Source organism: Branchiostoma lanceolatum, chromosome 19 (genome assembly GCF_035083965.1).
Source record: "Branchiostoma lanceolatum isolate klBraLanc5 chromosome 19, klBraLanc5.hap2, whole genome shotgun sequence".
NCBI classification, from domain to species: domain Eukaryota; kingdom Metazoa; phylum Chordata; class Leptocardii; order Amphioxiformes; family Branchiostomatidae; genus Branchiostoma; species Branchiostoma lanceolatum.
In genome coordinates, this window is record NC_089740.1 from 14635040 (window position 1) to 14662635 (window position 27596).

Here is a 27596-nt window from a genome sequence, read left to right on the forward strand (position 1 = left end):
TTTAAGGAGCGATTGACTAACAATTAGATACAACATGATTGAAAATTTGCGATGAATGTGGACACAGGAAATGCTGAGGTGAACTCTGTGAGTCACCCTTCTTAAAGAAATCAAATTTGTTCTTCGGTCGTATCCAGCCTTTGTTACAAACAAGATTGTCCACAATGCCGTTAGGATTAGCCTCCACCAGGCCTTCCTAAGGGGGTATGGATCATAGACTTCGGCATAAAAAGGAAAAATTTGCCAGTAGAGTCAGTCCACGGTAAAGTCAACATTGCCTGCGAATGAAACCCTATGGTAGCCAAACTCCCCTGGCAAATACTCTTCCTATAGCCGGCGTGGTTAGTCTGGTAGAGACTACGTTAGGGTGCAGTTTTGAATGGCAACGTTTAAGAGCGATTGACTAACAATTAGATACGACATGGTTGACAATTTCCAGTGCAATGTGCAAATATGGCTTGTATTTATCTGATGATAGTTGCAAAAATAAGTCATAACTCATTGATGCATGATAAATAAATTTAAATTTCTTAGTAGCATTTGAAAATTTTAAACATATAGCTAGGCTAACATATAATGAAACAATTTTTCAGAGAGAACTTTTTATATAATTAATATATATATATAAATTATATATTCATTATATGATGTAATAAATACAAATATATTTTGTTTAACTAGGAGTTGTTACTGTTTGCTTGTAGCAGTAAAAACGTATTTAATTTTTTTTACATAGGATTTAAAAAAATATCAAACTGCATTGTATTCTGTGCAACATAACAGTGTGGCAAGATAATCGCAACAAAAATGTCTCAGTGTCAACTTCCACTGTAGCGAGTTCAACTGTGTCACTTTTCATACATTCATCTTGATAAAAGTAAAATACAACATTTATATACAAATGCCAGCACGACCATCCTTGTGTGCAACACTTTACATAATACAAGTGTAGCATTTAACATTGTACACCTGATATTGTTACAGGTGTAGCAAATTCTGAACACCTGATACTTATACAGGTGTAATCACTTTTAATTATTACATAATTCACCAGTGCTGTTTTATGTACATTGTCCAAAACATGTTCAAGTTAACACCGAAGCTTGCATGTGACTATACAACCATGCATATCAGCATGTAACATACAATGTATGTTGTTCCATTCAAGATTTCCTATAGTCAAGCCCTGCCCAAATGTGCAGGCTTGCCAAGCGGAGTTAAATATTGCACTGGAAGAAATAAAAATCACTTTTTGGGCTGTAATATCGAGCTTTTTTCATCAATTATGCCGGCATTGCAAGATTATTTATGTCCTTATCACTAGAAATGCACAGGCGACTGAAAAATGGTTCAGTCCATTTCTGGCTTCGCAGTCAACCATAGAAAAGACGAGTTATGACCTTGTCGTACAAGGTCAAGATCGTCTACAGGAGGTCAAGGTCGTTAACACAGCCCGTCAGCACCAGACCCGTTTTGTTGCCATGGCAACACAGCAGCCAATCGTCGTCGACCTGTCGAAGGACGGTAAGAATGTCGCCCTTGGCGAGACTGAGCTGTCCGTCTTCAGTTGCTAGGTGATGACATAACGCCTTCACTACCCTGGGAGGGAGAGAGGGACCTTCCATAAAAATAACCCGGGAACAAGATTTAGTTGCATAATTATTAAGTTATTCTAAAAATTTGCAGAACGAACCAACAGCAACACATTCTGAACATGCATTAGTTTTGGGGAAATTTCCCTGAATTAGTCTTGTGTACCTTTTTTGTTTGTAAAACAGTTTTGAATGATATTTGGTAAGACAGTTATTATCAATACTGACACAAATTATTATGCATTGATATAAAGAAAAAAAAAAACATAGCATAAGTATCCGTGTAAGTCAGCATTAACATTTTCACCAAATCAAACTTGCTTCAGAGAATACCCACACAAAATGTCAAGAAAATGTTATGCACATAAGTGTCGAGGAATAAATCGCAAGCATGCAAATTAGTGGACACCAAAAGTCATGAACATGTAAATTAGTTAAGGACATGAAAGCAACAAATGTGCAGCAAATGATAAATGCAAAATCAGAAAACTGATGTAACATAAGCAAAAGAAATTCAGACGGAAAAGCAGTGAAGAAGAAATTCTGCACTCTCTTAGCATACAATTACAGCATTAAGAAAGTCGAGCAAAATTATGAGAAAAAAATGCAAATGAAAGATCTTAAAGCATGCTGGGTATTTTGAGGAAGGCCAGCCTTGCCCAACCCAAGACATAAAAAGCCAGTTTTGCATGTTCTTGTGCATAACAATGTTTTCAAAAAAGTAAATTTGGAATAAAATAACTCAAAACTATACAAAACAACGTGATTCAGATGTGATCCTAAGGAAAAATCTGTACCTTGCAATATTCTTTCCAACATCTTTTTAGCCAAGTAATCAAGAACAGGTGCAAAAAACAAACTAAAATCATTTCATCATTGGCATGATAAAAAAAACAAAAAACTATGGCTTGACTTTACACTTAGTGTCCACTCAATGCACACAGAAAACTGCAGTGTGATGATGTGAAAAACAATGATCAGGACAACAGAGAGTCGCTGTGGCGATGACAGGACCACGTGACATAGAAAGGTGAAAGTATGAAGACTGAAGACATGTTAAAAATCTACAGTGGTCAGCTATGATAAAGACACAGGACCTGGTATATTGCATCACAGTGTAAAGAGTGGAGACAAACACAGTCAAAACTGCCCCAAAAGACCACTCAGGGACCAATGAAATCTTGTCTATGTGGACAGGTGGTCACTATGGACAGGATTCTTAACATTTGTGTCAATGGAAAAAGTGGTCACATTGACCAGGACTGGTGGTCCTTATGTAGAGAGGTGGTCACTTGTACAGATTTGACTGTACATCAATGACCAGGTGGTCCTTATGTAGAGGTGGTCACTAGTACAGGTTTGACTAGTAACTGTATGTAAATCTAAAGTCAGGTGTTTCAGACAACAATGAACAAGCAAGTCCTGAACAGGTACGACTTCACAGCTACAACATACAGCACAGTACAGAACATCTCTCCACACCTTTTACCATCTTTCCTATGGTTCTGCACTAAACCCTCTTCTCTTCTCGTCATCTGGTTGCTATGCTGTTGTCTAGGAGATGGGTGTGGTGTCTGGTTGCTATGGTGTTGCCGGGGAGATGAAGGTTGCATCTGGTTGCTATGCTGTTGTCTGGGAGACGCGGGTGGAGTCTGGTTGCTATGGTGTTGCCTAGGAGACGGGGGCGGAGTCCTGCTGGTTGTCGGGAGGAGGACTCGGTCCACGGCTTGGATGAGGGAAGAGCTGAAGCTGGCCCATCTGGACTTCTTACCGTTCAGAGTTTTCTGTCAAGAAAGTAAAGATGTTGCTTGTTTGTTTCACATATTAAGTGGTTTTAAATGTCTCATTATAGGCATAACACACCAGACTTGTTACCTACAAGCTGTGCAAGAGCTGAATCATGGTAGATCGGAACTCATTGCCACCAAGTATGGTAGGGTCATCCTTACTGAATAACTGTAAACAATGCCTGCAGCTACATGTACATGTAGATGTGCAGATGTTACATGTGACGTGCTGTTCAGTCTAATAAGCTGCTGACACGATGTGTGCCTGGTGTGTTACACTGAAGGGCAATAATACCAGATATACAATTACAAGATACAGACGGTAATGATAGGTTCGATAAACTCACAACAAGATAGACCCCTACTTTTCTCAATACTGTGATAGGTTCTTTGATGTGCTCCGGGACTGATATTTACAGCCATATCAAAGGAAACACTTAAAAGCGCTTGCAATATTACAGCGAAGGAAACTATCATGAAGCTTAGTACCTGTTGATCTTCTTGTTTGACCTCTTGCGTGACTGTGACATTGACCTTTGACCTTGCCTCCTGATTGGGCCTGGGTCCTGCTCCAATCAGATTGCTCAGCCACAACTTGCTTCTGTAAGAGAATGGTGCAACATGTTTCTTCTTCATTTGCTGTGCTAACAAGATAAAATATACAACTTGTGTTACAAGTCTATGACCTGTCAAAGATATGAAACAACACTGAACTAAATTAAGAACTTTTCATCTTGTTCTCCATCAAATTCTAAGTGTAACTTTTACAAGACAAACCCAGATGGACAGAACAAGCGATGGCCTCATGTTTTGAGGATAAGTAAGCAACAGTTAAGGTAAAGGTAGTCCCATAGAGTTTTTGAGGCCGTAGGGGCAGTGGGTAGTTATCAACTGTGTCCAGGGCAGGTATTGGACGGCGGGGCCAATTCCTCTCCTTCCACCCCCCTTTACCTCCCCAACCAAAGTCAGAAACGCATTTTCACACCTGGTTGGAGTGAAAAAAGGTGTGTAAAGTGCCTTAATTCCCAAGGGCACAACATTGGTGGCATGTCAGGGGATTCTAACCCAGGACTTCTTGACTAAACACCCTAACCGTTGCACCAACAGGACGCCACGAGGAAGTTTACTAAACACACCAGCATACTGACACCTTACCTAGCAGTTGTAGGGTTAGCTTCACTGCCAGCCTCTGACACTGTGGATGTTGTTTCCGATGTTTTCCTGTCGGTTGCTGCTTCCACAGGGGTGCTGTTCATTAACTGGAACCACCAGTTCTGGTTCTTGGGCTGTTCTGTTGACTGCTGGTCCTCCCCAGCTGCAGAGTCGACCTCCACTTTGGGAGTCTGGTCTTGGGCAACTGGGGTTACCTCTTGTCTTCTAAAACAAAACCAAAAACAAGAAAAACTATGCTACTTTCTGTGGTGCAAAGAGTAACAATTGTATTCTTTCAGATATAGTAACTTCATTTTTCCATCATTCCATTTATGAGTTACACTCACTCACTCACTCACTCACTCACTCACTCACTCACTCACTCACTCACTCGCTCACTCACTCTCTCTCCCACTCGATCAAGCACTTTTATTCATCCATCTAGTACTCATCCATTCCCTTCCTCCTGTAGCACCTGTCTCCAATAACACATTATGCAATAAAAAAAAACATTCCCTCTCTCCCTACATCTTCCCTCCATCTCCATCTTCCCTCCCTCCTTCAGCTGTCTATGACCATCCCTCGGACCCTCCCTGCCTCCATCTTTCCTCCCTCCTTCCATCTTCCCTCCCTCCCTACATCATCCCTCCCTGCCTCCATCCCCCCTCACCTGTCTATGACCATGACCTCCTCCTCCTGCTCCTCCTGTCTCTCCTCCTCCATCCTCCGGCTCGGCTGGTACCGTGGGATCCTCTTCCCCGTCATCATCTGGAAGGTTGACCTTGGGGATGTCCTTGCTGCCTCCTCCTTAAGACGCTGCTTCCCGATCTCCCGTTCCATTTCCTGGACATCAAGAAAACGTCTTAAACATTTTGGTCCATTCAAGACTTCCAGAAAGATATAAGTGTCCAAGGATTCAAGTACAAGGGCCAGTATCTACAACAAAGGACTGCGTCAAACCATATCTTTTTCCCCATCACACCATTCCCATTAGTACCTAACTCTAAGAGATTTAATTTTGGTTGATGCTTTTAAGCCCTTACTCAAGGTACTTCAAATCTATTTAAGAAATAAAATGTTTTCATTTTTTGAAAATCAGCACATCAGTTTTGTTTCCCCAGAAAAAAATTAACAAATATTGAAAGCTAAGCAAGGAAAATATATTTTGCTAACATAAAACTCAATAAATTTGTGAGATACTCTTCATCAATAGTCAATGACCTTAAGACCTCCATAATTAAGACACTTTACTGTACTTCTTCTTCATCTTCATTGTTGTCTTTCTTCAAAAATGAGAGTGATGCAGACTCAAAGAATCTTGACCTGAATGACGTCAGTTTATCCATGGCGGCAACCAGTGGTTTTCCAAGTCACCACTTAGATACACAACATTTCTACACAACAGAGCCTCTAACATACATAAAAAGAAGTGCTGCGATGCTTCCTTACATTTCACTACCAGGCTGTTCAGATGTAAAGCAATTTGAAAATGTTGGTGCTAGTATTACAAAATAAAGTATTTTCATATACACAATTATGATATTTTCTAGTACACAACCTCTAACATATAAAAGAAGTGCATCTACACTAAGATCATTTCTCATTACATTTTATTGTTTGTTTTTCCTGTTGTGTTTTTGTTACCTAGCTGCTTTGAAAAGAATCTATCATAATGATTGATGTGAACTGGGCTAGAATAAAATGATTAACATTGTTCTCTGTAAGACCATTAGTACTGAAGACAGTGTGTACAAGCGTGACCTTTCAGTGATAAAGGTTTCCCAAGAGAAAAAACTGTGAATTAATCATTTCACTCAGCTTTCTTTCTGGCTGTCACATGTCTTAGAGATACAAAACAAAACAAAAACATAATGATTTTTTCTGTCACAACAAGCAAAAATCCATCCCTGGACAGACGGGCCCTGGAGACCTGGAAATGCTGAGAAACAAGGAAACAGATTATCATGGCCTTGAATCTAGAATTCAAAAGATGACCCCTGACCTCCTGCTTGATGTTGAACTCGAACTGCGTGTCGAGAGCGAAGGGGAGGAGGGACAGTGGTTGCACGATCACCACGACGTCCTCAAACAGCTGGCGGCCGGCCGTGTAGCTCAGCGTCAGGAAGGCCTCAGGGATGTAGTGTTTCTGAACGATATCTGGGAAATAAGTGGAGTAAAGTTTGTTTTCTTTTTCTTGTGAAGAATAAAGGAATCTTGCTGTGTTTATTTGCACTTAACTACAATCAATTCATAGTAGGTCAAAATTTTAGTAAGGATATTGCTTCAAGATTAATTCATCCATGCAATGAAGGCATTTATAATGCGGTTTGAAAATAAGAAAACAAGCCTGCAAATATAGCTTGTAACACCCACACATGAAAAAAAAGCTACTACTACATGACAAGTTTGGAAAAAGTTTGCTATGAAAAGTAACTCACCATATCGCGCCTGTAAGTGAGTCAACCACAGCTCTACAGCCTTCAAACTGAAATCCAAGCAGAAATACGTCTTCAATTAGTTTTCTTAAGAAAATCTTATCCAGTTGAATGTAACTGCTACACTGTGACATATAAATTGTATGTGGCGTGTGCCACCGATCAGAAGGACTGTTCACGCTAACTTCAACAGCCCAAAGACAAAAGCATTAAAGTTAAACTTTAACCTCATGATGTTCCACTTCTGACCATGATACTTTCCAGCCCCCTATCAACATTATGGTTCATTCCAAATCTGGCAACACTGTGACAGAAATGTGGCATGTACCACTGTTTAAAGGGGTGTTCAGCATACTTACTTGAGCAGCCCACAGACGAAAGAGTTTAACTTCATGTTTATATCCCAGTTTTGATAAGACTATACTTTCAACCCCCTGTCAGCATTATGGTTCAGTCCAAATCTGACAACACTTTAACAGAAACGTGGCATGTACCACTGTTTAAAGGGGTGTTCAGCATACTTACTTGAGCAGCCCACAGACGAAAGCGTTGAACCTCATGTTAATGTCCCACATCTGCCCGGTCTTGCTCAGGTGGTTGAACAGCTTGTGCAGAGATTTGGTGGCTGGGCCTGGAAAAGACACATCATTTCTGTAATCAGACTTTCTTGATGAAACAAGCCTCCGTGATCACTTCCCTGACGGCTAAAACTTAAACTTTTCAAAATACAATCATGCTAAACTTTCTTCCAACACTAAGGTACTTACAGATCAAATTTTCAACAATCACTGTCGCCTTCTTCAGGATCAATAATGACCAATCACTTCCGAACGCAAACTTGCGAGAGTTAAAGAGTCTGACATGTGGCTTTATTGACACATGTCTTTACGGATATGTGATGTCAGTTTATAACTCCCATTGCCTCTGTTTAAACTTTTCAAGTCAAGAGTGAACAAACATCAGTTTCCGGCATCACAACCCACACAACTGATTGACAATGTGTCTTTAAGATGTTTTCTTCCTAACCCAACTTTTAAGACGTACCCATCTGTGTGGAAGACTCGACGACGTTCCAGACGTTGTTCTTGACACGCCCAACGATGGGGTTCCTGAGAAACGGCCTGAGTCCGTCCTTGACCAGTGCGAGCATCGCGGGACAGAGGTAGCGCAGCACCAGGTGGCCGATGTTCGGGGTCTTACTGCTGTTTCCCAAACGCGCCTGTAGTTAGATAGATACATTTTGTTTAACAAATAAATACTAAATCACTTTCAGTTAGTAATGCCTGCGTGCCGATTTGAGCTTATCATGAATAAACAAAGGTTCAAAAAAAAAAAAATGAACTCTGATTCACTGATTTGTTAAGAGACATAAATATTTAGTGGGACAGATACCGCAGCACCAGTCTAGCACACATGTACACATACCTAGCAATTTGGCCTCATACTGTATTGCATTATCGTCAAGAAGATCATATTTTTGGTACCATTTGTATGTATGTATGTGTGTATGTAGAAGACCAGCACTGGATTGTCTCGAAATTTGGTATGTGTGTTGGTCTTGATGAGACCTGGAAAATAATGATTCAATTTTTTTCTTTAAGTTTTATCCTGGACCAGCTCTTTCTTTTTTTATTGTTTTTTTAATAACATTTCTCCCTGCTACCTAACTCCTTAACCAAAATGGAATTGGATGCCAAATGGCTAGTTCAGTGTGCTAAAGGATAACATGCCAAGTTCCCATGTTGCAAATAATTCTTGGGCATTACATTTTGAAAGAACACATTTTGATCAACATCTTACTTTTTTACACAAAAATTTTACATAATCCGGTATGGCAGCCTTGAAAAGATGACCTTTGACATGGAACACCTGTTCCGCCTGACACCATCCACAGAAGCATAGTAAATAAACAAATCGCCTGACCTTGGCTGATGGTTCTCTTGCCTCTCCAAAGTGCCCCAAGATGGCGTCCACTGCAGAGTTCACAGCAGACACCAGGGCTGGAAAATCATAAATCAAACACAATTTGACAAATATCATGTAAACAGCAGGGTACTCCATTGGTAATACACATTGGTAATCCAAATTGTCTTGTAACATGCGCAAATGTATAGCTTCAAACACACTGTCCTTCTTTGGCAGGACTGTCTCCAGCTAGAATTTTTTTTCCGTCCCACTCACTGTTTGGGAGTCCATGATGATAATTTTCATTCAATTTGTTAAATCCGTCATTTCAAATCTATAGAGAACAGATGAGGTGAAATCTCTTGCCATCCCAGCAAGCATAATTCTATTTTCTTCCGTGGACAGTGGGACAAGTCCTGGAGACATATAGCTTTGCCCTTGTGTACTCTTAAGACAAGCTGTCCTCCCACCTTTCTTCCTCCTGAGGTCCACCAGGATGAACTCCCCGCTGCAGGACGGAGACAGGGGGATGTTGTCGGGCGGGGTCTCTATGGCAACGTATGATGTCATCTCCTCCTCCGCGTCCCCATCCTTCTGCCACCCTTTCATCGCAGGCAGCTGGTAGGACGAGACTGAAGGGGAGGAGACGTTACCATGGTTACTATCGTCAAGGGAACACTGTTACCATAGCAACGGTTGATTTCAAGTCATCTCAATCAAAGCAAGTAGCCAGTAGGATGTGATTGAAAGGGAGAGGCTGCCATGGATACTGGATAATACTTCAGAAACACCTTTGACATACAAGCATTTCACTTTGGTCACGCATAGAGCTCAGGCTCTGATTGGCAGCCATGCAGCTGTGACATTTCAACTGTGAAATTTGCTCTCTGAGGTAACACTCACAGCCATACATGCAGTCCACAACATCAGGGTTGCAACCTTTCAACTCTGAACTCTTGGCTCAAAATTGAGTCAGGGTCATGCAGAGACAACACAACGCTGACAAAGCTACTGACTTCAAACTCTGAACTTTGCCCTCAGAGGTCGAATGCAGCTGTTCACGGCCATGCATTCCTGTTCTACGACATCGCAGGTGCACTCTCAAATGCAGGTCAGGATCATGCAGTCTACGTTACGATGACACAGATACGATGACCTTCGAACTCTGAACTTTGCCCCTCACCAGTGACAGGTATCCCACGGTTCCCGGGGCTAACCACAGAGACCTTAATCCCGCCGCGCTTGTGGACGTCGAGCGCCGAGCGAAACAGCGGCTGAATCTTCTCCTTCACCACGGCCCGCTCGAACCTCAGGTTGCCATGGAACTCCCACTTAGGGGTCACGTGGTTGCTATGGTACCCAGCGCTGCGGGGCAGCGACGGGTTGTCTTGGTTACCGAAGGCGTTGGCATGGCGATGGGTGATTTGGTAGTCGGCGCTTTTTGGAGGCTGCTGATGTGCCAGAGGGAAGAACTGGTGGCTGTTGGAAGAGCCAATGCCACCCCCCTGAAACTGTCTCAGGGCTGCTGAAGGAAGGAGGGAGGGAGGGAAGAGAGGAAAGATAACAGAAAATTGAGATGAGAAGAAAGAACACCAACAGGCAGAAATATTTCAGAATGAAGTTTTCTCACATTTCAACATGCAGCATTCAAACTATTTCCTCTCAGATCATTGTGAAGAACTTATACTTGAACTTACTAAAGTTTTTTTAGATAGCTTTATATTCAGAAAGGTATGATGAAGTCAGTGAGTAAGTTAAGGTATCATGGTGATACTTGGCATTGCTACTTACATTTGTCAACCATTGCGTACACAATTTTACTGTCTTTCATAAGAATTGGATCAACTTTATTCAGGGCTTCCATCATGCTGACACTACGTCCCATTTTCCAAATGGTACATTCCAGTGTTATTGATCCATGCAGCATGCAAAGGACTGTACCATCGGATGCATAAATGGGGTGAGCAGGTCTTCTGTCATGCTGATCCTATGTCTCCTAGTTTCCAAATGGTATATTCCAACTTTCCCATACAGCATGCAACAGACTGTTCCATCGGATGCATAAATGGGGGTGAGCAGGTCTTCTGTCATGCTGACCCTATGTCCCACTTTCAAAATGGTATATTCCAACTTTCCCATGCAGCATACAACGGACTGTTCCATCGGATGCATAAATGGGGGTGAGCAGGTCTTCTGTCATGCTGACCCTATGTCCCACTTTCAAAATGGTATATTCCAACTTTCCCATGCAGCATGCAAAGGACTGTTCCATCGGATGCATAAATGGGGGTGAGCAGGTCTTCTGTCATGCTGACCCTATGTCCCACTTTCAAAATGGTATATTCCAACTTTCCCATGCAGCATGCAAAGGACTGTACCATCAGATGCACAAATAGGGGTGAGCAGGTCCTACCTAAGGGTTTTCCCTGTGTCTCCATGATCTGTATGGGTGGGGCGGGACTTCGGTAGGGGCTACACGACAGGCTACGCTGCGCCAGCGGGCGTGACATCCCGTTAAACGTTTTTAGCGACGGACACTTCTGGACGCGTCGTACCCGCGGCATCTGTCCGCTTAGCGGAAAGGCGAGGGCGTAGGGCCTGATAGGGAGGGAGTGGGGGCGCGCCTTCAAGGGGCGCGGCTTCGAGTCTGGGGAAGGAGGGAGCGAGAGAGAGAGAGAGAGAGAAAGAAGAGGATTAGTAATGAGTGTGGAAGTTACAATTGAGCAATTGTTGAGCCTGTGTGGTATCATTACACTAAGGTAGATGGACTAGTCTTCTGTAGCCTTCATGCGTTTCAAAGTTTTAAGGTGGAATATATTTCCAAGTTTCAAAGTAAAACATATTTTTCTTACTCTTCTCATGCCACTTATAACTAAAAGGCTTTTTGGAATCACATTAATTAGTCCATATTCCACAGGCCTTGTACAAGCTACATGTACATCAAACTTGCTCATGCATCAGAGATGCTCATGTACAACAACTACCAGATTTCCTCTTTTGTTGATAATAACTTCTAAATAATGTCTTTAATTTTCCTTTCTGATGTAAAAATATTGAAGTCTTGAAAGCATGATTTGTTGTGGTCTCATGTGTCAAATGAAAGTGAGATGAGAAAGTGACATGAAAGAACAGACAAGGGCTCGAAATACATTTTTGTGATTAGGTGTCAGTGTTCTAAGAATTTACGTGCAGAGAAATGAAATTGGGTGCGGAAAATTTTTTTGAAATTCAAGTGTCATGATTTATGATAAAACCTTTGTTGTTCTATACACAATCCACAATAGTCAGAAGGCAAGTGTGGAGGATAAGTGCATAAGTGAACAAACCTACATGCAAGAAACACCTGTTTGGTAAAAGCTACTTACGATTATCCCTGAGCGTTACTTCGTTCATCTTTTTCGGCCCCGGGTCGCTAAACAACCGGGATCGCCCGGACGCTTCCCCTGACTTTTCGCTCTCCAGACTTTCTCTTCTTAGCTTCAGGCTCTCCTCCATTGCTACCTCGTTCCCTGATGCATTCTCTATAATCCCATCATCCTCCTCCTCTTCATCTACCTCGATCCCTTCAGAATTCAGTCTTTCTTTTTTCTCCTTCTCGGACCATCTCCTTTTTTCCTCACACTCGTTTCCTCCCTCTGTCCATTCACCCGAAAACACTCCCTCATCGGAGTGCTTCCCGGTGTCGAGCCTGTCTTTGCCCTCGCCGCTGTCAATCAAAGGTTGAACCGGGAGCGACATATTCTTCTTCCTCTGCGCGATTTCTGCAAACGTGACCCGTTTCGACGTATCGGGTGTCTTTGGCTCTTCCTCATTCTCGCTGTCTTCTGCTGGACAGACAATTTCGGGGTTTGCGATAAAGTCCTCATCATCCGAAGCGCTCTGCAGTCTAAGGGAAAGTTTCTCGAAGCTCTTGGACCGTATGCAGCGCTGCTTCCAAGTGTCCTTCGTATTCTTGGAAGACGAACTTCTGTCGGCGCTACTCATGGAGTGAGCGCGAGAGACCGTCGGGCGTTCTTTTCGGTTCAGATCGGCACTGCCGAACGAGTGTGCTCGAGTCACCGACGGCGGGCTCCTCTGCGCCCCATCCTCCACCAGACTGCTGCAGTTGCTATGGCTACTGTTGCCATGGCTCTTGCTGAAACCCGAGCTCTCCATGCTCCATCGCGCGAAGATTTCCGACGAAAGCTTCTCGTAGCTTTTTGACTTGCTCTTCTTGAGGTTGAACGGCGACGGGGTCTTTGATCCCATCTCGCTCTTGGCCCGCCCGCGTGATTTCCCCTCCCTTCGTCTGCTCCGCAGCCTGTACTTGTGCCCGTGTAGCGGAGCTTGCAGGTAGTAGCCTTCGGGCGTGGTCATGGTTGCCACGGGATACGAGACGCTGTGCTGCAGGTCGCCGTTCTCGAACCCGTCCACCACGACGGTGTAACCGTGGTGACGGGATGACTGGCAGGGTGGGTAGGAGTGGCGTTCACGGCAGCGAAGCCGGTCCATTTTCGGGCACGACGTACTCAGCCTATGGATGGCCAGCTGAAACTCTTCCCCACTTGTGGTGGACACCATGTGGCCGTATTCGTCGGCCCCCTCCCATAGAAACGCAGAATCGTGTCCGTACGCGGTGTCGTGGTAAGAGTCGCCGGACTCGTACGACGAATGCGAGTCCGACCAGGGCGAAGCGTTAACGCTGTTGGAACAGTTCACCTCTAGACTAGAGTGCAGCCCACCGTTCTGGCGTTGGAGCATTTCCACCGCAATGTTCTGGGCAAAATCATCCGAGTATTTTGGGAAGGAATACATCCTTGCATTTCCAATTCTTCCCTCTTTTGGAGGGATTGACTCGTGCGAGCACAGATCATCTGATTCTGCGACGTCGTTGTTAAGCTTTGTGTACTCGAAGCCAATTTCTTCCTCCTCGCCTTCTAATGTAGCATCGCTGGTCACGCTGGATTCTTGCACAGCTGCCATGTTGCCGTTGGCAGTGTTCGGAGAGGGGTGCGATTTCAACATGGCGGCGACGTTCACCTTTCCCGTCATCACTGGTGATTGGTAGTTCTCGTTCAAACTGTCGGCGCTCATGTGCTGCCAGTTGTCCTTAACGATCGGCTTCTTCATGTTTAAGATGTCATTGTTTAGATCGAGGTTTTGAGTGAACAACATGGAGAGAGGCTCGCCCTCGATGAACATCATGCTGTCCAAATCTTCCTCGGAGACGAACGGCGAGCGAAGACATTTCCGGTTGTTCTCCCCATCGATATCTTCGTACGACGCGTTCGAATCGAGACTGTTAGAGAGGAACTGTGCGATGGGGGCCCTGGGGAAGGTGTCCCCACCCCCTGGGGAAGTAAACAAGTCCTCCTGTCCGTTCCGCATGGCTCGTACTGGCATGACTCCCCACACTTTCTTCAAGAATTTCCTTCCTTAAACCGTTTCCTTCTTGCAACAGTACTTAAGAAATTCTACACAATTAGGAGACCAAGTAATTGTTTCAGGAGCTCTTCCAGGAATCCCCTAAATTCTCCTCTTCAAAATGTTTCCTTGCAAACACTTAAAAGCGTATTCTCGATTTCTGGATGCTACAAATCTAAAACGTCTGTTTCAATAAGTCTTTGATGAGTATCCGAGTCCTGCTCTTCAAGCTGATCCTTGCTTGCAATTCATATATTCAACAACTCTAGACTGTTTGGAGCCTAATCGTCCGCCTGGATTTCCAAACTGCCTGTCCTTCTAATTAGCAAGCCTGTACTGCGCTCTCCAAGATAATTTTAACGCTCTAAAATATCTTCAGCGGACGTGACTTGACTTGGGTTCTGTTTGTCATGATCAAAGAGCTATAATTTTCCAACTGTCCGTGTACAAACTAGCAATGTTAACATATACTCAGGGTCAAAGGTTGGCTTACACAGACCTGCTATGTGCTAACACAATGTCCCCTTGGTTCCAATATCTGACCACCATCTTGTTTTTACAAGGTCGTGCCCACAAGGTCACCCTGGTTTCCCTTATTTGTCTGCAACAAGACCACCCAGTTGCCAATCTCCCCTTTTGATTCTTGTTTATCTTCTAGTTTCCGATCTTCCGGGTCTTAAAAGAGTATCCTTACTAAATAATTAGGTCAAATAATTCTATCAGTTTCCTAGATGAGTTAAAATTACCCTATTGCTATTTTTTTCTTGATTCGGTTTTAAAACTTGATTAAAAGACCTTATGCTCTGTTACAATAATCGTCAGCGTAATCAAATTTCGTTGCAATCAAAGTTCCCAATCAATAGCGTAGAAATCAAGCAGTTATTCCGCTACATAGTTATCCAGCAGTAATTTTTCTACACAGCAAGTCAAAGTATGTCCGGTATACGATACCCGAAGCAGGGTGGAGTCCAGGAGAATTCCAACATGCGCATCACCCCACAGTAATGTTTGTAAGGGCTGGGTTCCTCATCATGCGACGGTGCTGACACAGACCATAACCTGGACACCAGTCTCTCCAAAGGCTGCACGCAAGGATTCCTCCACACTGTATAAGCTTCTAGTCTATGTACCGCAAACTCCACTGTCAAATGCTGTAAGTTGTAACAGCAGCGTTGATGTTGGTCAGGTTTCTATAAGCGTGATTTAAACAGGCTAGTAATATAAGCTTCTATCCTTGTCTCAATGAATCTGCCTGCTTGGATTCAATTTCCTTGGGGTATGGTAGACCTGAAGATCTGGCCTGGCAAAAGTCTGGATTCCAGGTCAACGCAGCGTTGGTGTCAGTGTGGCATGACGGCCATTCCTGACGAGTGTGTTTCGGGGCTGGGTATGTGGAACATGTCGGGTGACGAGGGTGGGGCGCCGGTCGGGTGGTGTGGTGTGCAGACCCCAGAGGGGCCTCCTAGAGCCTGGAAATAAAAGGAGAAAACTGTTAGAGTCGGATACAGACGTAGAAACTTCATCACAAATTAAGCCAAAGGCCTATTGCAAGCTGAATTTAACTGTTGAATACATGATGGATATAACTGAGACATTATTATAGATAAATATGTAATGAAGTAATAATAAACATGCGCCTTTAATTTCACAATTTCTTTTTCCAATTAAGTTGAACACAGTATTCAGTTAGTACAATTCATATGACACTATCTGTATCTCCCATAGAGCAAAACTGGCTATACATACATTGATTAGCCTTGACAGTACAGTAAAAGTTTGCAGATAAGCCTTTGCCTCTGATTTTATCAGATTGTATATATGGAAAATGATAAATATTATATCAAAATATGACCAAGTGACCATGGCCTTTTGGTCTAATTCTGAAGCAAGAAAATTAAAGAGAAAGACAAACATAAATTCCAGTTTCTATTCAATATCACACCACAAATGTTCCCTAGGCCACAGCTGAACTCCCAGCTGCCTTCCTTTGTCTGCTTAAATCACTCCAGACAGACCGGATGCACCGAAAGCTTTTGGCATGTCTACAACAATTTCCTCTACCTCAATTTACATTCTTCTTGAAGAATGGCTGGCCTGAAAGCCTTGCCAAATCTGTCTTGCATTGTGCAGTTCTCAAGAAGAAGACCTGAATGAAGCTTGACAGACTTCGAACGCTGACCATTCTGAGTTATTTCATACTACATCAACTCCTGCACCCAAAACCCTATGCACCCATACTCTTAGTCTTACATCAAATAGGCAAACAATTTCCAGGGGAGCAATGAAAAATATGCCGTGTGCCTCCGTGAGCGCTCAAAGCAGTCTTTAAGTTTAAGGCCACTCAGAGAGAAATCCCTTGTTTCCTAGGTTTACTGTTATGATATATAAACAGGGCATGGATGCAATATTTCAGCAGATTATAATATAAATTAGCAAGCAGTTATATAATAGTATCTGCAACATAAAATTTACAAACCAGTAAGAAGTTTTGTTACATTATATAATAAGGCTGCACCATTGTTTCACTTTATGTTTACTTTAGGTTTTCCATCAATTTGTAGCTTGCATAACTTTTTTGTTATCTCTAGTAACTTTGAGTTTGATGTAAAAAAATATATATCTAGGTGCACTGGTGCACCTACAATTATAAACAAATTAGGTGCACCAGCTCCAGTTTTGGGGAACAAAATGCACAATCGTGAGCAGTCAGAATTTCAATCCCTGACTATACAAATGTAGCTATACTACCTACATTGTATAGTGACATCTCATCAGTATGAGTTGTGTGTAGAAGCTAGATGCCTGTCCCCTGTAATGTAATCCCCATTGATTGGGTCTACAGGGCTCTGCAGTAATGCGGTTAGGGTCCGGATGTGACTGGATGGGCCCAGTTTGGAGACACGACTCGCAACCTACAGTCAAGAGTAAAGCAACCAGATGAAATTAGACGGAAGAGCCCCGTTGAAATTACGACTGGAATAAAATCAATTCTAAATGCAGTTGTGTTGCACAGCTATTGCTCATCCTATTCACATGTAACTGGTACTGCATTATGTGATCCATCTACCTTTTGGACTTTAAGCCACACCAATATCTATTAATTGCTTTGGTCTAGGAGGAAAACTTGAAGCTGAACCAGGCTACATGTATGTGCACTCTTGAAACTGTTTGTGTGCCATGGTACAGACTTTCCCCTAAGGGTCTAGATCTGTTTTTTTGTTGATCTTCAAGTAAGGCATTACTTTTATTTCTATCATTTCAAACCAAGGACTAACAAACTGAGTGGCAGAACATGATATAGTTCTCATTTGATCAAAAATGATGTATTCCGTGTCTAGAGCAGAGCTGATGAAGACCGTGCACACAGCTCTGGTAAAACATTTCTCAACAAGCACAATCCAAAGTCATGCCATGATTTCATACTTTGTCACACACTAACACTCTTGTACCTTGCACCCTTAACGATAAAAATGGTCTTACATTTTAAGTTAAATCCATGTACTTATCGAAAAGAGATAAGAATATCATGTCTTGGGTGCATTCAACTTGACAGGAGAACCAGAGAGAGAGAGAGAGAGACTGAAAAAATGTCCTTTTTGACATGACCAGTCGGAGTATCACAAAACTCCAGTAAGCTGAAACTGGATCGAAATACATTTCTATTTCTGTACTGCCCATAACACTAAACCAGTAACATCAGATAGACTTGAATTCTTACCATTCCATCCATGGCTTCCTTCAAGTCCAAATCACAACTCTTCAAACTACCACCTATCCAGATATTCGTCTCCCAAATTTCACAGAAGAGCAAAAATAAGAGACTATCAACCAAAAGTCTGGTTTAATCCGAGCCCGGACTGTTGGACGTACGTATGAATGTAGCGATAGAAATCTGCACCTATAAATAGGTGTGCCTATAAAAGTGTACAGTGTCAGTCATATACACATGTACAGATATAGGGTTATAGGGATGATTCAATGTAATAGATACGGGGAGGGGATGATATTGATATGGTGAGGGATCAACTCCAAGCAGATATTAAGATGTTAAGATGTAAAGCTGGTATCTTTTCTGGCTTCTCCATTTTCTTCAACAGTTTTAGCTATTTCAGGACAGCCAGACAGTGGTACTTGCAACTTTTTTCTGTACTTGCTTGGAGAGAAGTGAGACAGACTTTCCACCAGCGGTGCAGTGGTTTGTGATCTTGTTTCTGGGCCATACTCACAGGTTAAGGACTTAAACTATACTAGTGTATATATATATATAGGAATGCAAGTTGAGTGAACGACAACAGCCAGGATTCAAACTCTAGACCATGCATTGGCAAGCCATGATGGTCACTATAACCATGTGTACTATGCACACCACTACTAAAAATTGGCCATCTTCAGGAATTCCATATGCCTTTATCAGTGTTGGCAGCTTGTCACAAAGCTATGCCAGCCATGATGAATGTGTTTGTAAGTGATATCATGGAGGGGCAGTTCTTACATGGCAGTTATCATAGCAGGGAGGGTTACTGGACCATGTGTCAACAATTAGTGAGCGGTGGGGCAGAAAATTTGTTTTAGAATCATGCCATTGGGATGGACGTTTACATTGTATATCTACAGGTCAATATGAGATCAGCTCTATTGTGTTTAAAATAGAGAGTGAATTATTGACAAAATATGGCAAAAATAGTGATTATGCTGCTACCCGACTTTACCATGCATGTACTCCCTCAGATTGAAATGCAGGCTATAACAGATTTTCTTTATCATTGCACACATAAGGAAATTCTTGGGTATTGCAATTTAAGGCCTTTGCCTTCTCTGCCACACTTAATGACCAATGGCCAAAGTGAAAGGAAATAGATGATAGTAAATCTGATAAAAAAAAGGTATATCAATAGATGATGTATATTGGTATTTTACATTCTGCTCAGACTGACTACCAGTTCTTTACAGAAATGCTCAAGAAAGTCTTTTGTATTTTTGTCATGTCAGCAAAATTTCAATGCTATAAAAACAAGCCGCAAGGGGGCCCAAACCTACACCAAATCTTCATTACATCACAAGCTATCTGCCACCAAAAAATCAAGACCATCCAGGTCAAACGATACAAAAATGGATTTTCTGCTGCAGTACCAAGGTCACATACCAGGGGGCCCAAAATCGACTCTGAATTTCGGGTTCCCAACACTTGCCCACATACCGAATATCATTGTAATCCATCAAGAGGTTCTTGAGTTATGCTGTCTAAAGTAGTCCGGAAACACAAACATACACACACACAGACAGACACACCCAAAACGTTATCTCCATTTTTCATGGAGATAAAAAAGAGTATATAGCAGTAAGCTAGAATAGAGAATAGAAACATAACATCATGCCCCATTGGTTCCTATAATGTACATGGGTACTCAGTTGTGACATGACAGGTATACACTAGCTACCCCGGGCCAAATCAAAGTGGAGATGTTCCGTCTGTTGACTGTCAACAATTACTGAGTAACGAGGCGGATAATTAATAAAAACAATGGCGCTTGTCCAAAGTGAAAATGATGATGTTTTTGTCTTTGTTTGGGACATTCTTACAAACCAGGGCTATAAATACAACCTGCATGTACAGGGTAGACTTTGATTTTACTTTGTGTTTATTTCATTACTGTGTACTTATTATTATCATCTGTATCTCATTTCATTGTATTCTTGAAATTAGCCTCCGGGCATGAATTTGCAATCAAGTTATTATCATAACCAAAGACTAACGTAAATATTACATGTATTTCTACTAGTACAAGCACTGCAAGCTCAACCTTTTTTCAATCAATTTTCTTTGTGTGTTGCTCTTGGTCTGGCAAACCCATAGGTTAGCAGAACGCCCCTTTGTGGCCCCTGTCATCTTGATATATCACTAGTCAACACCCAGCCTGACAGGCCAGACCTTTGGTGGAACCAGTCAGGTAGAGTAAACCTGATTAGTGCAAGGCGATCAATTCATCTCCTGGGTCCTCTGATATTCTTCAGTGAAAATTCAGCAAACAACATGAAACTAATCTAAGGAAAACTTGAATCCAATGACATTCACTTCCTAGCTGAAACCAAGGACATCCTATAGCTATATAATGTCCTTGCTGAAACTACATGCATGCATGTGCTTGAAAGCAAATTCTCTCTCAGATATGCATTCTGATGAAAATTTGTCAAAAGGACAACATGAAAATAAAGGAAAACTTTAACCTAACTACATGTATATTCAATCTGTGGGGTTATGTGTACCAAAGCCTACACCAACTCATTTTCTCGGTTCTCAAACTCAGTCAAAGTCAAATGTTTTTTTCATAAAAATTCAGCAAGAGGTGTTGATAAACTAGAGAACTGGAGGGGAAACTTGAAATTAAGGTTGAATCTATTTTCACTCCCTGAAACTGCATCTAAAAAGGTATGAGCATCACCCTAAGCCAATGCTAAGTTAAACCTATTTTCTTGGTATTCAGACATTGTTTTGTCAATAAAAATTCAGCAAGATGACTTTGTAAATGAATGATGAAACCAGCGACAAAGAGTTACATGTGCAAACTTCACTTCGAAAAAACTGTGTGTACCAAGGTACAGACTTCTCCTATAGACTCTGTTTTCATGTTGATCTTCCCGTTCAGCATTCATCTTTTAAATCCAACAACCAATAAACTAAATTGTTGTGGCCTTGGCAGATCAATTTCATGGTAGAAGAGGTCTGATTGAAGTTGCTGCTGTCTCCATTTAATCACATTTGGATCCCTCACAGTAAAACACGTCAAGGGAAAAATGGGGACAATCAGGAGATTTACATGGAATGGCCTTAGGAACGTTCTAGGGAAACTATCGGAAATGGGATGGCAAAGAATTGTGATAGTAAATTGGGGGGAATCCACAGGGAGGGCAAAACATCTGCTACATTGATTGGAAAATATCTATCACTAGAATCATCATAATGCAGAATCTTTTATTTTATTTTCATTTTCATTTTCATACTTTATCCACAATGAACTTATTCTGTTATAAAATTTACACTGATTACAGTACAAAGTAAAACCAAAACTCAAAGGGGTGAATGCTATAGTCATATCAATGCAGAAGTACTACATTAAGATAAACTGAAACAGCCACATGTCATTCATACCAATACTACTAATGTATATGGTGATGCAGTATACACATACATTGTACAGTATACAATTTGTCTGTCTATATGTATGTCTATGACAAATCAAAGTCATATTTGTTGATCTGTACAATCTAATTAAAAAATTGTATATCATTCCTGATAAATATATAAAATGAACATCCATTGCTTGGTATCCCCTGAGCAAGTTCTGATTAAACCCTACAGTGTAGGTGGGCTCAATCCAATTGTTCCAATCAATACAATTGTCTGCAAGGCAACAACAATGCATTTCCTTGGTTCCACGTAAAACTGTAACAAGAGGACGAGACGAAAAGAGAGGAGAGAAAACTCATCCTATTTTCAAATCTTGAAGCTAAGTGCACCGAGTTATAACCTGGCCCTAACTTAAGGCTCAGCTCTAATGTCGATTGTCCAGATAAACATTATTTTGGTAAATCCAGGCCCAACAGATTCAATTGATGTGGCTGAAAGGTATTTTTTCAAAAAGACTGATTCAAATGAAGTGCATGCAGAAGTAAAACAACCAGAAAAATCACCAATACTTAATTATACACAGCTGATAGCATTTCAGTACCAAGGACAATATCAAGCAGTCACTCCAATCACAATGATGCAACCATTGTGAAATTGTGTACATTTTTATAGAAAAAATCTGTCTCCAAAACACATTTCTGTTACAGGATTTGAAAGCATGTTTTTAGATGTTTTTGTTGTTGCCATGTTTGTAACAAACAGACAACCTGAAATGAGATGTAAATTTTTAACACTAACATTCTCAGAAAGGCCAGGAAGACTGACAATGAATAATTAATGTATGGTGCTATGAATAATCTACACACTTAGCGGTCTGGACTGTGACCCAACAATAAGGACTGACGTCTTAAGTGTGGCATGATTGAGAAGGGCTGTCACAGGTCTGACTTGGCGGCTGAAATACGGACTCTTTTCTTTAGGCCGCGCCAATTTAATTTCTTGGTTAATGGATATTTTTCCTAAATTTTACCACAAGGCTAGGACATCATTGAAACAGAAGGCTGGGGTGAAAACTTGCACCTGACCCTGTTCCCTCCCTGAAACTGTGTGCATCAAAGTAAAAACTTTCCTCTGAGATTCTGTTTTCATGTTGATTTTCCAATCTAGCTTTTTTTTTAAAATTCCGTTAACCAAGAAAATAAATTGTTGTGGCCTTATGAATGAGTCACAGAACAAGATCTAGACTCTTTCAAAACAATCCCCTTCCACACGGACTGCTACAGATATTCCTATTTCCCAAGAACTGCCACAGATTGGAACTCATTACCATTCTCAGTAACACAGGAACAAAATCAGAGGGAACGTCGCAAACCACCTGAGGAAGCGCCAATAAGTGCACTACTACTTAGAGTACTACCCCTAAATGCCTTACCAAAACCAAGGGGAGTTGTACAGCACACAAACAAGAACAAGTCATCAATCTATCATCACAAGGTCAAGACTAGCTGACCTTTAAAAATGTCCTTGATTGATTTTTGCTCATAAATATGCGATGGTGTAAAAAGCATGACATCAGTCAGCCTACATCTTAGTCTTGGTCTTGGCTGGGGTTCAAGAAGACTGACGTAGAACCTGGAGTAACTGTGTCTGTAACTTTAAATTTCGCTATTTATCTTACAAATGGGAAGAGCAGCAAATATCAGACATCAGAGGCAGGAACGCCAAAAGGATAAACGCCCAAGCAAAAAGTGATCCTTCTTCAAATGATAAAGCTGGTAATATCTGGACATAGATTGGAGCCCATATTTCAGCCCAACATTCTAACTTCTTCATAGATATACAATGAAGCCTCAAGACAAATGCTTCCTTAATGTGATAAATTTAGTATCTGTTAATAACTATTTCTGTTATGATTTACAAAATGTATGTCAGCAGACATATTTCACTTGCCAGCTTGGTTTTAGGTTCTAAATATCTACCTTATTCAAAGTGAGCAATATTCCTGTATTTATTACAGAACTGCGCTCCCAACCTTGAGCAGCTTGTTTTTGTACAGCTCACAAACCATCCAGAAAGATGAAACGCGTTGTCTTCAGAAATTCGGTGGTCTGTAAGACTGATCATGTGAGTCCGTCTACGTGGTCTGTAAAACATAGGGGTTCATCTAAATCAGGAAAGAGGGGCGCTGCGCCCTCTTGTTTCAATCCAGCACCCCCTTGTGGAATTCAGATTTTAGCTTAATATCCAGCATACAGCCTTCACTCAGCAATGGATTCTTCCAGAAATACATAGAATTCACTCCCTCGCCTGTGTGTGCTCCCTCTTATTTAATTTTTCTAGAAAAAACCCTGAAACAGATCATGTGAGTCCGTCTACGTCAGCCCACTTGAACCCCGGCCAGATCTATGTGGGCAGCCTGACGTCAATAGTTTCACACAGTCACAGTTTTATGGGATAAAATCAATCTTTTCCCTCAAGATCATCGGTGTTTCTGCTACGGATACGGGGTGGGGGGGGGGGTTGCTTTGGCAGGAATAACGCATTTCACATAAATCTTTCTTATTGCAGTCAGTCAGTAACAAGATAGGATTAGGTAAAAATAGCAAGAAACAAAATGCATCAATGAACATTAGACATCAAGATAGTACATGAACAGCATAAGATAAAGTAAAAATAAAAGAAAGAATCTAAAAACCCCAATGGAGGTTAACTTAGACATCCAGAAAAAACATTATTTATGATACAAAATAAATGAAGCAATGTTAACACTGTCCCATCTCTTTCTGAGAATTTATCCACATTGCTTGATTTATTTAATGTAGTGTGTAAGAATCAATATGTAGAGATGATGGAGCTAGACCTACTTACACTTGTTAGAAATAATTTTTTTTTTTTAAAACAACCTTAACATCCTCACCTGCTAAATGTTTCAAGCTGAATTCAGCACTTGTCACCTGCCTTTGTCATGCCTTTTCTCTGAAACTAACATTATAGATTTGGGATTTTTAGAAACAAACCAGTTTGATTTTCACTTCGTCACTGATCATGATGAAAGACAGTGTATGTTGCCTAATTGTAAAATGTCCACCGTTTCCATAATTCCTTCAGTTATTTGAGTAACCGGTATGCAAAGTTTTCAAAGCTGGCTGGGCTGCATTTTACATTCTGCCATTAAAAACATCAGTACCAGAATTTGACGATGAATAATTTAACATCATAACTGAGTCTATCTATCATAAACGTCAGGTCACAGCACCCGTCTTTGTGCTTGGCATGTCGTGTGAGTTGTTACGAGAACTCTGATTCGCTGTTACCTGCCCATGACTGTCCTGGTAACCAACCACAAGCAGCAACACATGAGTTTTCATGCTGATCTCATCTTGGTTTAAATAACTGTTAGTGGCAGCATTTTTAAGCAATGTGAGGATTTTCCCAAGAATAGTGGGAACAGAATAAGCTCCTTGCAAAGTTTATCTTACCACACATACATGGCATTACAAAAACACAAAACAAAATGAAAGTTGGCATATGGTCTATGCTCCTTTATCATTATGATGTGGGTTTTTTCCGTTGGTGATAAAGCACAGGATATATTGCGATCTGCATGCAGGTTTATGATTAGATTTTGTTGTCATGGGTTCTGCGTTGTGCCCTTTGTTGTGCGTGATCAGTATCTATCTATAAGGGGCCTGCAAGAATGCCACTCTTCCGTTAGTCGTAAACAAAATATTTCGATTTTTCCGAAAGTTGTAGGGAAGGCTACTTCATCCCATTCATAGCTAGTAAGCCAAATTTTGCGTAATGCCTTTTTCGATCTAGTGTGACACACAGGAGATATTCCTGAATTTAGCGCTAAGAGTTGTTGGTACCCCCCATACAGACCCTCTCTAGAATCCCCTAAGTCATCCCAAACGCCCATATAAGGACTGGTGGAGCCGGAATCAGTGGCTAATTCCATTATTCTACCGCCCGTCTCGTAAACGTGGGTCTCTGGGGAACACACTACTGATGATGCCGCATACAAATGTGCATAAAGAGGTGTTTTGCTTCCAGCATCTTTTTAAAGAATTAAAAACCCGATTTCAGTTCAGAATACAGTACTCTAGTCTAGACTTGGATTTCTCACATGTAAAGCTATCTATATATTACTAAGAATAAGGCAATTGAAGTTGCTAATGATGCTCTCATACTACTATTACTAGTATATATTATGACTATTAAAAAACATCCATTTCTTTAATGAATTTTGGAAAGGAAATAGGAAATACAACTACAACTTAGTACAGGCAAGAACTCAATTAAAATCTGGCCTCTGTACTACGTAAACATTGTACATAGATAATGCTTAAATGCTTGTGAACAAGTACATAAACATATATAGGATAATTATGAATATCTGTAATATTATCATTGAGTATGGTGGTCTGTCCCACGAGGCACACAGACTAACCTTCCTGCACTCTGGACAGTCTGACATTTTTGTTATTATAAGAATGTGTGTCACAGTGTGTCAAACATCCATCTGTGTTTTGATAACCTACTTTATATACATGACATTTCCAACAACATGCTGTTCTGTAACACTACACATACCAGGATTGAAATACCAGCTAGCAATCTACAGTTTTCTGTTTGTTTTAAAAGATTGCAAAAAAAAATATACGCAGCTTGCCGTCTTGAATGCAAATACAAAAACATTAATATATTCACAATAGCAAAAAATTATTGATATACATATTGATGAATAACATACTGAAACATGTGTTTTGAACTGTTAACAACGATTTATCATCAATTCTATCATCCTAGCAACCATGCCAAACCTTTCAAGGTCTGTAGGTATATATATATATATATATATATAGATTATGAAAATTCAGCTTCAGTTGTTACTGTTCGTTGATCCTATATCCTATTTTAGCTGTCACCTATATATTCATGTCCGCCATAAAACTTGACTCCACATCGTACTCTCCAGGCAAATCTACCGGTGGCATGTTGGATACTGGTTGGCCCTTTGGATTCTGTTTGGACTTTGGACACTGCCTTGCCACCGACAGATCTGCTTGGAGTTTATGTACGACACTCAGTTCTTCATAACAAATTCTAGAATCTAGTGCACCATTTTCCAGCCCAACGCCCCCTCCACACATTTGTGTGTTTTCAATGTCAAGATACTTAAGGGGACAACCCCGTTAACCTTTGTACCATACCATAACCAGAATGTCAACTGAGTAAACTGGATAAGAGGGAAACGATATCTATGATATTCCAGTCGCGTGAAATGCCAGTCATATAGTGAAGATCAACGGTGAATACCAAATCACACATTTTGGAAAACCTCCATATTCCGGAGTGAAGCAACCTGTTTTGACTCTGTGCTACGTAACGTCGTAATTGCAGGACGTACGTTTCAGATGCACACTTTACTTGCGTTTAAGACACATATGTACTTGCTAAATAGATAAATATAGAACAGATATAATCGGAAATATCTGCACAGGAAGACAGCGTGGACAAGGGAACGAAAATCATAATGTTTTTGTAAAATCATCTGCATACCCTGAGAAAACCGGAGCAGGAAAAGGTGCGATTTTTATTCCTCTGATTAGTCGATTCAGCATGGACAAACAGCAACTTAAAGACGTTTTCTAAACACACGAAGTCTCTTCCTACCTTATCACCGACTTGTCCGTCGATCAGAAGTAGAGATTCAGTAGAAATCCGCCCGAATGTCTGGTAATTTTTGTCCGCCGTCACCACCCATCGGTGATTCCGCCATCTTCATCCAGCTCACACCGCGGGGCATGCTGGGTAAGGGAATTCCCCCGTGACGTGAACTCTGACCTCTTTATTTACACTTTCTCTTTTTGTTTTTTTTCAAGGACAGGGAAATCCTCAAATCTTTAAAGCTAGTATTTCGCTCGCTTAAATACTTAACGGTTAAGAATTACGGCAATACATGATAATATATTAAAAGAGTATCTTAAAACTTGAAACGAAAACTGATTTCAAAATAGAGTAACTTTTTGACTGTTTTATTACCTTCGCCAAGGTTATGTTTTGCACAGCGTTAGTATGTGTGTCCGACCGTCTGTGAACAGTACAACTCGAGAATGCCTAGATGGTTTGTCTTCATACTTGGTATGTGAGTAAGTCTTGACCTCGAAATGATTAGATTTTGGGCCCCCTAGCG

At 41.2% G+C, this 27596-nt stretch overlaps 1 protein-coding gene across 9 annotated transcripts; it reads right to left on the minus strand.

Moving 5' to 3' along the window:
- Positions 1-599: 599 nt before the first annotated feature.
- On the minus strand, positions 600-27215 carry LOC136425530 (uncharacterized). 9 transcript variants are annotated; one of them, XM_066414444.1, is made up of 15 exons: positions 27077-27214; positions 12237-15743; positions 11285-11518; positions 10055-10396; positions 9342-9503; positions 8890-8966; positions 8011-8185; positions 7492-7597; positions 6970-7016; positions 6534-6688; positions 5202-5374; positions 4535-4756; positions 3914-3980; positions 3075-3376; positions 600-1599 (listed from the first exon to the last, which is right to left on the minus strand). In XM_066414444.1, exons 2-15 carry the CDS (start codon positions 14251-14253, stop codon positions 1425-1427), a joined length of 4254 nt encoding a protein of 1417 aa, XP_066270541.1. In that variant the 5' UTR covers positions 14254-15743; positions 27077-27214; the 3' UTR covers positions 600-1424. The 9 variants fall into 9 exon arrangements, with proteins under 9 accessions (XP_066270541.1, XP_066270540.1, XP_066270539.1 ...); XM_066414443.1 differs by having other exon boundaries at positions 601-1599; positions 3869-3980; positions 4535-4753; XM_066414442.1 differs by having other exon boundaries at positions 601-1599; positions 3869-3980; positions 10055-10393; positions 27077-27213.
- Between the last annotated feature and the right edge of the window lie 381 nt (positions 27216-27596).